This window comes from Gossypium arboreum, chromosome 4 (genome assembly GCF_025698485.1).
Source record: "Gossypium arboreum isolate Shixiya-1 chromosome 4, ASM2569848v2, whole genome shotgun sequence".
Classification (NCBI taxonomy): Eukaryota; Viridiplantae; Streptophyta; class Magnoliopsida; order Malvales; family Malvaceae; genus Gossypium; species Gossypium arboreum.
In genome coordinates, this window is record NC_069073.1 from 96,878,835 (window position 1) to 96,890,611 (window position 11,777).

The 11,777-nt window shown below is 29.6% G+C and overlaps 1 protein-coding gene across 1 annotated transcript; it reads right to left on the bottom strand.

Moving 5' to 3' along the window:
* Window positions 1-8,740: 8,740 nt before the first annotated feature.
* LOC108459870 (zinc finger protein ZAT5-like) lies at window positions 8,741-10,218 on the bottom strand. The gene has a single exon (XM_017759267.2). It carries the CDS (start codon window positions 9,887-9,889, stop codon window positions 9,125-9,127), a length of 765 nt encoding a protein of 254 aa, XP_017614756.1. The 5' UTR covers window positions 9,890-10,218; the 3' UTR covers window positions 8,741-9,124.
* Window positions 10,219-11,777: the final 1,559 nt, after the last annotated feature.

The following is an 11,777-nucleotide window of genomic DNA, read 5'->3' on the forward strand; positions in this document are numbered from 1 at the left end:
GCTATTTTTCTAAATAATTAATAAATCAGTCCATATTTCTATTTTTTTCCCCTAAAATTTGCATCTACCCCTAATTTTGCCAAGAAAATTGAAAATATTCAAGACTAATATATTTATCATATTACAGCATTCCCCACACTTGTTTTGAACATTATCCCAATGTTCACACGAAACAAAATATCACAAATGCAGGGAAGGGAACAAAAAAGAACTCCCAACTATCTACCGCCATCTCTCCCTCACTCTCTTCATCTTGTCCTTTGTCACCTACTCGTAGGTTGCGACATTTGCAGAAAAGTCAAGTCAAACCCTGGATATATTCTTGACACCAAACTCATAGTAAACCTCAGCATTTGTCCATATGCAAGGTGGTTCTCTTAACAATAGATATCAAAATGATCAAATAGGTCGTCTACTTCTTGTGTGTCGGGCCATCTTTGAGACCAACCGGGAATTCGCGGCAATAGTTAGTCAAGTCAGCTCCCGGAATTGCTCTTAAGATCAAATCTGCATTAAACTGTAGCATGTGTCCAACAGCAAGCATGAAGTCAATCAGGTAGTCAGAGATATGCACTAATTGGGTTGCCAAGTGTTGTGTGCTGAGCCCTCCTTGAAGCCAACTTGAAGCTTGCGGCAGTTGCCGATAGTTAGTCAAGTCAGCCCCTGGAACCTTATCTAAGAACAATTTTTGTAGTAATCATCAGCATTTGCTTGAATTCAAGACTTCAATTAATATGGCGGTCCATGAAAAGCTCAAATCAAGCTAGAAATCTGGAATCCGGTTGGATACTTACTTGAGCAGAATAGGAGGCACTTGGCCCTAGTTCTATCATTGAAAGAAACATCGGAAAACATCCTAACTCAGCCACAATTCACCATACTATTTAAGAAAACATTTAAAGAAACATCAAAGCTGCTTAGTAATATTAAGCTAGGATTCATATATGCAAAGCTTTCATTTCCATCTAATTGAATTAATCTAAAAAATGGTAGACTACACAGTTGATCATCTAACTTTCATAAATTTTTATTTTGGTCACCAAAAACAATTGCAAATAGGGCATTGCCGTTACAAAATGTTTTCATTTTAGTCACATGTCGTTAATTCAATATTATTGTACAGTTATTTTAATTACCCAACTTTAATAAGTTTTCATTTTGGTCACGTTTTTTTTTAAAAAAGATAATTTTATTTATCAAAATAAGGAAAAAAAAACCTAGATTTTTATAAAGAATTGAGTTCTTAAGCTATGGAGATAAAACCTAAGTTTTTCATTGTAATTCAATTTCCTATAAAATTTAGGTTTTTCCCCTTTATTGGAAAAGAATCAAAATTATTTTTAAAAAAGATAAATAAAGAAAAATAAAAAGATAAATTAGTTTTCCTATAAAACTTAATTTTCTGTAAAACCTCAAGTTTTTCCTTTTATAAGAAAAAACTAAAATTATTCTAATAACTATATATATATATATATATATATATAAAAGATAAAATGTTTTTTCCTATAAAGCACTAAGTTTTTCTTATCAAAACCTAGCTAATTCCTATAACACCTAGATTTTTTCCTTTTACTAAAAAATAATATTAATTCTAAAAATAAAATGATTTTTTTCATGTAAAAGCTCTTTCTTTTATTTAAAGCCTCAAAATTTTCCTTATAAAACTCATTTTTACTGAAAAACTAAAATAATTCTAAAAAGGAAGAAATAAAGGAAATTAAAAAGATAAAAATAAGTGACAAAAATGAAAACATACTAAAGTTAAGTGGCTAAAATGAAAGTACAATAACATTTAATTAACGTTGAGTGACTAAAATGAAAACATTTTGTAACAATGGTGCCTATTTGCGAATTTTTTGATGACCAAAACGGAAACTTAATAAAGTTAGATGGCCAATTGTGTAGTTTACCAAAAAATAACCTTCTTTATCACTTGTTTGTGTTCAATTCATATTAGTTAAGAATTTTAAATTTGTGTTTATATTTGTTTATTTAAAACTATATGTATTCATGTTCGTTTGTTTAAATTAAACGAACATGTTTGTGAATATGTTTGTTTGTTTAAAGTCGGAGAGATTTATGCTGCTATTTTAACTGTTATATGTCAAATTTTTATTGTGTGAACACATTAAAAAGTTAATAACCTTGTAATATGTTATATATATATATATATATATATATATATATATATATATATATGAGATAAATGTAATGATGCAACTTTTAAGTAAATAAAATTAAAATTATTATGAAAGAATATATGAAATATGATATAATTTTGGGTAAACTACTTAGTTGGTTACCCAATTTTCGAGGTGCTTTCATTTTAGTTACACAAAATGAAATTCTTGCAATTTTATCACTCAACTTTTAGGGCGCTTTCATTTTAGTTACCAAACTGTTAAATCTCTAACAGTAGTAAATTTGTACGCACCACATCATGTGACACTTTCATTTTGGTCACCCAAAAAATATCTTCTTTTTTTTAATGTTGGGGTAAAAAGCATTAGGGATTAAAGTGAAAAAGCGGTAGAAACTAAAATAATACTTTAAAAAATGTCAAATTACACTTGTTTGCCCTATTACCGGAAGTTCTAAATTTTTTTCAATGTTGAAAATTTAAATTTTAAAACATCAAACTCAATTAAATAAGGTATTGAATTTTTTTATCCCTTAATAGTGTCAACTGATTTATTTTTATAATATTGAAAATAATTAAATCAATTAATTTATTCTCCTTTTAAATCTTACAATTTAATTTTATGTTTGCAAATCAAAATCAACTCAAGTAAATCATCTTTAATAATTGTATATGAAACCTAAATTTCTTTTGATTAAATGATCTCGAGTCTTTCATACTAAGCTAAAAGTAAAGGAAAATCAAAAGAAATTTAAGTTTTGCATACAATTATTAATTATGAGTTAGCGAGTTGATTTTATTAAAATAATATGAAAACATAAAATAAAAATTTAAAATTTAGAAGTAGATTAATTTAATTAACTTCAATGTTAAAATAACAAATCAATTACTATTATCAATGGATAAAAATTTTCAACAATTTATTTATTTGATTTGTATGTTTTAAAATTTAAAATTTCAATATTGCAAAAAAAAAAAATTTAGAATTTTCGACAATGTAATAAGCAAGTACAATTTGACAAAATTTTTAATGCTTTATTTTAGTTTCTATGTCTTCACCTTAATCCTTAATTTTTTTTATCCCAATCAATACTTTAAAAAATGATATTTTTTGGGTGACCGAAATGAAAGTGCTAACATGATGTAACAAATGTAGTTAACCGTTGTTAGAAATTTAACGGTTGGGTAACTAAAATGAAAGTGTCTTAAAAATTGAGTGGAAAAATTGCAAGAATTTCATTTTGGACCCAAAATGAAAGCGCTCTAAAAGTTGGGTGACCAATTAGGTAGTTTACCTTGTAATTTAAGACATGATAAAAGAATGTAAAATAATCAAAATACATTTTCATGGTTTCATAAAAAAAATATATGCAAAAGACATAAATATCATATGTACTAAAATCTACATGAAACGAATCGTTAACATATAAAAATTTATTTAAATTTATATTACTTTGAAGACAAAAAGTAGCGCATAAATACAATATGAACATATGTTTTTTTTTTGTACAAATTGAATCCATATGAAAATTTATGTAAAATATGATATAAATTGATAAGTAATATGAAAAAAATAAATTGTTTAAATTGAATAATTGTGAAAATTTATATAAATTAACCCATTGCATAAAACATGTTTTCCATCACGAGAACCCTCAGCCTCCTTGCAACATGTAAAAAGCCCAAATGATCTGGATCAAGCCCTCTCCATATAGTATAAAACAACCCCACCTCAGCCATATTCCTTGCTTGAGATAGAGGATAAAATAGCCTGTGATCACCCACCAAGACACCCCTACCAGTTGCCTAGGTGCCACCTAATAGCTTCTGAGCAAATCGCAGTCGAAAGAATGAAAAGGAAAGTGGAACCTGACCTTAAGTAAGTATAGCAGGAGGTAGAATCTTGTCCTTTTTCCCCTATATTTAGGCCCAAAAACTTGGATGAGGGGATAAGACCCCTTAGGTATGCTAAATTCATACTTGTGGTGCTTTTGGGCAAGCCCCCGGCACCTCAACAATTTCCTTATCTCTAGATCTGTGGTGGTGCACTCGTAGGAAGCATTGATGATAGGTTTGCTTTCCATCCAATAAACCCACTAATCTCCAACCATCTTCTAGGTGTTCCGGGGATTGGTTTACAACTTTTTCTAGCTATAAATGTCGAAATAACATAGAGAAAGAGACGAAAAAGCAGCAAAAATGTGATTTTACCCTCAAATCTTAGGCAAAAGACCTCAAAGTAAGGAAAACAACACACAAGAACACAAAAGCTAGAAAATCAAGCCCTTGAGGATCAACAACATAATGTTAGAAAACCAGAGAGAAAAACTCAAAATTTTAATGCGACATAAGTAGCTCCAAGCTTGAAGAAGGAGAAAATATATAGGTTTCTCAAAATGGTGCATTTCGTCTTTTATACGATTCGAGATTTCATAGCCAATAACACTTGGACAAGTGTCTCATGAAAGGTTGTGCTGCATCATTATTCCAACTCCCCATACACAATTGTTCAGCTTTGCAATAAATATGGATATTCTGCAAGCTTTGAGGCAACCCTTCATCTCTAGAAATGTACCTAGTACACATAAGGACCAATTTCCAGTCTTTCGAGCCAATTGTCACCATACCACCTGTAGCGATTGTTTACAGATAGTTTCAAGGCAGGCCACTTAATAACCTACCTTTTAACTAGGCGGACAATTGTTATACCCCTACTCGGCCTAAACATATGGCATCATGAGAAGCTACATGAGAAACACTTGTGGACGACCCTCCACCTTGCACTACCGAACTGGTCACTAGGTGAATAGCCACTTAGATAGACTACCTGCTCTTAGGCCATCCGCTTTTAGCGAGAACATTCTAATCTCCAAGAAGGATGCCTGAGGCATAACAACCTCGTACTACCTCAGTAAAGATAATATCAAAGTAATACCATGCTTGATGATAATCAATGTGTAACCAACCTGCCATCTAGTCGAACACACGTTCCCCACCAACCCAAGATTGTTGATAACATGACACAAGTGGAAAAAGAACCCCCGCCTATAAAATACTTTGAAGAACGAGGAAGAAAGGATCGAATCTTTGACTCCTTTACTAGCCCTAATCCTTTATCCTTAGCATACAACCTCCTTATTCTCCTTATCCTCCTTCTCAACCTCTTTATGCTTTTTTGGCTTTCTGCTTATTTAGGTGAACCAACCTCATTTGCACTACCACTTTCTCCTCTTTGTCTCCCTTTCTGATACCCAATATCAACAAACATAAACATGACACACATGCATAATGTGTCAAAATATACATATGACTAATTTTAATGTCGAAAATATATATATATATATATATATTTATAAAAACATGGACATGACAAAGTTATGTTAATATGAGATGAATTGAGACATTATATGGTCAAGTGAAAATAATTAAAACAAATAACATGAACACAACACTAAATTTATAAATGCATCAAAATATACATAAAAGTAATTAATAACGAGTAAAATTCAAAAATAACATGAACATAAATCTATATATAATTATTTAATAAAGTTTAAAAGTTAAATAAGTTGTTATTTACATTAAAAATTATAAAGCAAACTCTTAGTGTATATTTTCTTTTCTTAAGATTTTCTTAATATACCATAATTGTCCATCTTAAAATCTTTAATTACATTATTAATGCATCTAAAACTAGCCCTCCGGATAGCTTTTATATGTAGTTACAGATGTTAATACATAACAACAAAATTACATCAAAGGATATAATAGATGGAGGTGTTCACGGTCGAGTGGCCTACCCGATGTAGTTGATCTAACCCGTTTTAAGTTAGATTTAGATTTAGATTTAGATTTAATTTTTATTATCTAATTTTAGTCTAACTCATCTTGTTTCACTATTCAAAAATAATACAATATAAAATAAAAATATTAATATTAATATATTTTTATAATTAAATTTCTTAAAAATATTTTTATGTATTAAAACAAATTTTTGGATGGATTGAATTAAACTTAAACTTAAATTTAAAAAAACTTTTAGGGTCCGTTTGTTTACATGTAAAAGATTTTACGGAAAATATTTTTGCATTTTCCTGTATTTGTTTCACAAAAATAATTTGGTCAACGGAAAAGCGACTTACAGATCAATGTAAAATAAACCCTTTTCCTGTAAAATGACTTACTATTTTGAAAAGCTTAAGTCATTTTCGAAAAAAGCTCATCTATAGATAATTTTATTTTTTATAAAAATTAACTTAAATATAATTTTAATTATTATATTGATAATAATTTTAATTTTAATTTTAAAACTATTTAAAATATTATATTTTTCAATATTATTAAATAGACATATTTAATTATTTATATTTAGTCATATAATAAATTATTAATATAATAAATATAATTTATTATTTTAATAAATTACTTAATATTTCAATTTTATTTTAATAATTAATTTTAAAATAATAATTTTAAATAATATTATTCACATATTATTAAAATACTCAATATTAATATTTTAATAATAAATATTTATTGCAATTATAAATATATTAATAATAAATGTTTTGTAGTGTAAAGGTTAAAATATGTCATAAGTCTATATACAGTTCATGATTTGTAATTTAGTTTTGTACTTTTATTTTCGAGAATTTAGTCCCTTTACTTTTCAAATTTGAAAATCAAGTCCAATTATTGACATCATTAATTTTTTGTTAATTTTGTTGATGTCACATTTTAAAAAAATACTCACTTAGTAGTCATGTAATTAAAAATGACGTTGTAATGAATTTGAATTTAACATAATATTTTTAATATATGCAAAAACAATGTAAAATATAAAATTATAGATAAAAATAAATTCAACTAAACACCAGAAAATATTTTAAAAATCTACCAAACAATGAAAATATTTTGCACAAATTCAACTAAACACCAAAAAATATTAACTTTTCTAGAAAAATAAATCATTTTCTAAAAATTATTTTCTGAAAGTTATTTTCAATGAAATAAGCGAAACTTTGTAATCAAATCTCGTGAAGATTCGATACAAGACCTCAAGTACATAACATAACAATGATATATATGTAACACCTGGGAATGGGACATTGGCAAATTCTGATTCAGGCCCTTTTCATTTTTAATATCACCAGACTCCAAAGCTTACCTATTTTAGTAAGAAAATGCAAGCCTATCACACCTTCACAAACTGGTCTCCCACTACAAACCCACACTTTATATATGCTCTTTCTATTAAATTGAGTGGCCACTGGCCAGCATATGCATCAAGGGCTTTTTTCTCTCTCAACTACCAACAAACACAGTAAACACAATCTACTATCTATATGTCATTGCAAAGACTATTGTGATCAGCCACTAATGTTTAAAGAGATTAAGACTGGCGTTGATAAGTAGTTCCTTTTAGTTTATTAAATTTAGATAATGTGAGAGTTGAGTGACCACCACCATACACGTGCTAATGTCAAAGGGAATTATCCCTACTTTCTCTGTCAACTCTCTCTCTCTCTCTCATGGATTTGGATGCCCTCAAGCAAAGTGGATCACATGACGTGGCTTCTCAATACCCACCAAATGTGCCCATTAATGACTTCCCTTTAACAAACCTCTACAATAAATTTAAGTAACCTCTCATTAGTTCATTGATATTTCTCTCTGTCAATAGACAGAGGGCTTTTATTTGCATGCAAAGTTGAACAAGTTATGCATAAAAGTTTACCATAAAATCTAGTCCTTATTTTCCTTATTTATGAAAACACACGTCTATAAATTCACTTTAAAAAAAAGTGTAAATAAATATGGATTATAAATACAGAATAAAAAACATCTATTTGTTAAAATTGTCAAGAGAGTTAAAATCCTTCAACTAAAATCATAAGTAGAACGAGAAAACTATTCATGTGTTTTTTTCTTCAATTGACATATTTTAAATTTTATCTTGAACCACTTTTAGTTCTCCTTATATATATATATTTTAAAAGTATTAAATCTAATCTTGACTTCTATAAGTAGTGATCAAATTTCTTGTCAAATAGATGTTTGACACAGATTTAAACCGTATCATCTTATCCCTTACTCTAAATATTATAAATATATATATATATATATATATATTAAATGTAATCATGTTTTTATTATGTAGACCCTTTTTTGGGTCTTTGACAACCTTGCATCACCCAACATTGCTGCTAAGACTAGCATGCATTACTCACCGTTGCTTGACAACATGGTCACTCACCACTTTAGGCATAGACTTTTTGGAGATTAATTACCTTTGAAAATCAGGTTCTTTAATCAAAAGTTAATTCGCAGCCAAATCAAGCTTAATTAAATTTAGTGGCGGTTGAAAAACTAAATTAAAAATTTAATTCAATTGATTGATATAGTCACCTTTAAAAGATAAGTGTAACAAGTCTAAAACTAAAGCCTTTGTCCCTGCATGCTTTATACCATTAAGTGGCCTGTTCGTTTGGTTCAGATGGGTCACTAGATTAGCTCTGCTTAGTTTTTAAAGCTGAGAGTGGGAGTGCATAGCGTGTGATTTACCTAAAAACATAGGTGGATCCATAAAAGAAGGGCAAGTAGCAATCTGGCTCGGTTGCCATCCATTTTATTTTATTTTTCTCATATTAATGAAACAGAACAGATACACGGAGATGGAGCTTATTAGCTTTCTTGCAAACCAAACAAGAGGACCTAATCCACCACTTTCGGTTGTGGGATTGGTGGTTAATCACATATTCACATGCTTCTCCAACTCATAAAGGAATAAAAACAGGTCTCTTAAAACCCCAAACAAAAAGGAAAGAATACGAGAATTCTCTCTCTATATGGATCAAATACCGCCATGAAAAGCCAAAAGCTATCTTACTTCAACCAATGAATTTTTCAACTTCACTAACATGGAAACAAGGTTCAGTCCAAAAGAATCCAAAGAATGAATAATTAGTGAGAAAATATTTAATGTTAACAATAACATAAATTGATGGTTTCGGTGAATGGGAAATTCGATTCATTGTGACGATCATCTTCCGGGGCAGGAAGATTAAGATCCAATTGCAGCACAGTTGTTGGTTTGTTGGACGACAGATCTTCTGTTTCACCACTGGTGCTTGTTCCAACCGTTGTTGTAGCGTTAGTAGATGTCCTATGCCTCCTCATGTGACCCCCAAGAGCTTGTCCTGAAGAGAACTCAGCCCCACATATGGAACACTCATGAACTTTGGATTTGGTGCCGTTGCATAAAGCAGGAGCCTTACTGGTTATTTGAAGTGAAAGGGTTGTATTCCTGTCATCATCCTCTTTCACAAACTTCAACCGTTTAGTGTTTTCTTCACTATGAAGCTTCGGTTTCTTGTGGCTGGCTCTATGTCCGCCAAGCGCCTGGAATGACGGGAAGCACCGATTACATGTCTTGCACTGGTGAACATTCATCCCGGCCGTCTTACCTGTTGGCTCCGATGGTTTCCTTGTTTGACCTTGAGCCAAGAGCATTAAACAATAAGCCATGTTTTCTTCATCTTCCCAACAGCTTTCAGGTGGCTCAACAGATGTGGTTATGCTGGAATCATTATTACTTGTTCTACTTTCACCGCCAGTGGAAGTCGTTGTGGTTGAAGCTGTCGCTAAAGTCAGTGGGGACACAGGCCTCGGACGCTTCGTACGCTTCCCTTTGATGATCTGCAACTCATCTTTACAAAGAACAACTTCCTGCTGACCCTCCATCACCATCTCTTCTTCTGTACAATATTGAAACCCTTTCTACAGTTATCCTGGAATTTGCTTTGCTCGTATTGGATTGTATCTCCAACCTTGTGTATGTGTATATATATAAAAGAGAGAGAGAGAGAGAGAGAGAAAGAGGCAGAAAGCTGTTATTACAATAAGATGACATAAGAAAGAGAAGGTGAAGGAGGAAAAGAGTGAGATTCGGGTGGGTTTGAAGCAAACCCCAAACCCATTACTTTATCCCAACGATTCCTGATGCAGTGGGAGGATTGGTTTGCAAGCCTGGAAACCGCCTCTGCAGTGCACCCCCCCAACCCTACTTTATTTACTTCTCTTTTCTCATTTGACTTATTCTTTCTTAATCATACCTTTTACTAGTGACTAGTAAGGTGGAGGGTTGATTATCTGTATGTTTTAAACTATAAGTTAAATAAGGTAGATTAAATATAAGTTAGATTACTGATTTCTTTGTAAATTATTAAAAATAAAGATTAATTCAATTCAACAATCAATTTGTAAGTCAATTAATCTGATATCTCTTTTTAAACTGATATCTTAGTTGGTTCGATCCGGTTTAAACAACTACAACTCTTAATTTCTACACTTCGTACATTTAAAATTTAGTCTTCCTACTTTTATTTTTAAAATTTAATCTCTCTACTCTATTTTGCTTTAAAATTAAGCTTTCAAATTATATATAATCATGTAACATTTTAATTTAAAAATTAATATTATAAAATATTAAATTAATTATAATATTATAAAAATATAGAGATCAATTTGTGTTAGAAATTAAAATATAAAAATTAAATATTAAATTTAAATTTATTAAAAATCAAAGCTGAAAGTTAATTATTTTTATAAAATAAAATAAAACATGTGAATATGTGCCACAGCTCAAGGAAAATTGGACCTTTAGTTAATAGATATGAGTTTTTTCTAACACTTTCACTTTTTTTTTTTTTTTACTTTAGACTCATATGTTATTATTCAAAATTTGAGTATTGAAGTTATGTGTAAGCTAATTAGGTAAGTTTAATTTCTTAAAACCTCTTATTTTTATAAAATAATAAATTCATTTTAGAGTATTTTTATTTTTTATATTTTATATAAATTTAAAATATATATTCACATGATGAGATTTAAATTCAAAATATTAATTTAACCATTTTAGTAAAAAATATTTTTAATTTTATATTAATTTTTATATAATTATTTTTATCCGTATTATAAATATACCTAATTTAATTTGAATTAAATTATTTAATTTCATACTTGTAACTAAATTTGATTATATAGCTTAAAAACCTAAACTAGTTGGTACTAAATTGTGCACAAAGTTTGGTGGCTTGTTAGGAACATTAAAGATCTCTGTAACTGAATTTAACTTTTATTAGTTATTGAACATAAAAAGAAAAGCTTTTATTAATTAATAATATTAAAGCTCCCTTGTGGTGGTGTTTATCATTTCTAAAAAACAATCATCTTATTTCAAAATTGCGCATATGAAAGGTATTGTGCTAAGCAGCAGCTTAATCAAGCAGTTTCATGAGCAGTTGACGCACCCTGGTTGTCAATATTAATTACCTATTTTCATATGTTATTTTAATTTATAATTGTATTCAAAATTGTAACACCCTAAACTCGGCCTATACGTTCAGAGCGAATTCAGAGGTTACATTAATGATACTAGGAAGACTACATTTATAAACGCAGTCAAAATAAACCCATTCAACATATTATAATTACCATAGCAATTAATTATCTATGGAATCTCCAAACATCATAATATCGTAGAAAGTTGTAATTACTAATAGTAAAATTAAAAGGAAAGATAAACGGATGACCGAGCTCCTGCAGCACCGACCTGTTTAAGTTTGAGAGCCACCTG

Coding starts and splice junctions, on each gene's coding strand:
- LOC108459870 (XM_017759267.2), bottom strand. CDS start 9,889: ATGGTGATGGAGGGTCAGCAGGAAGTTGTTCTTTGTAAAGATGAGTTG.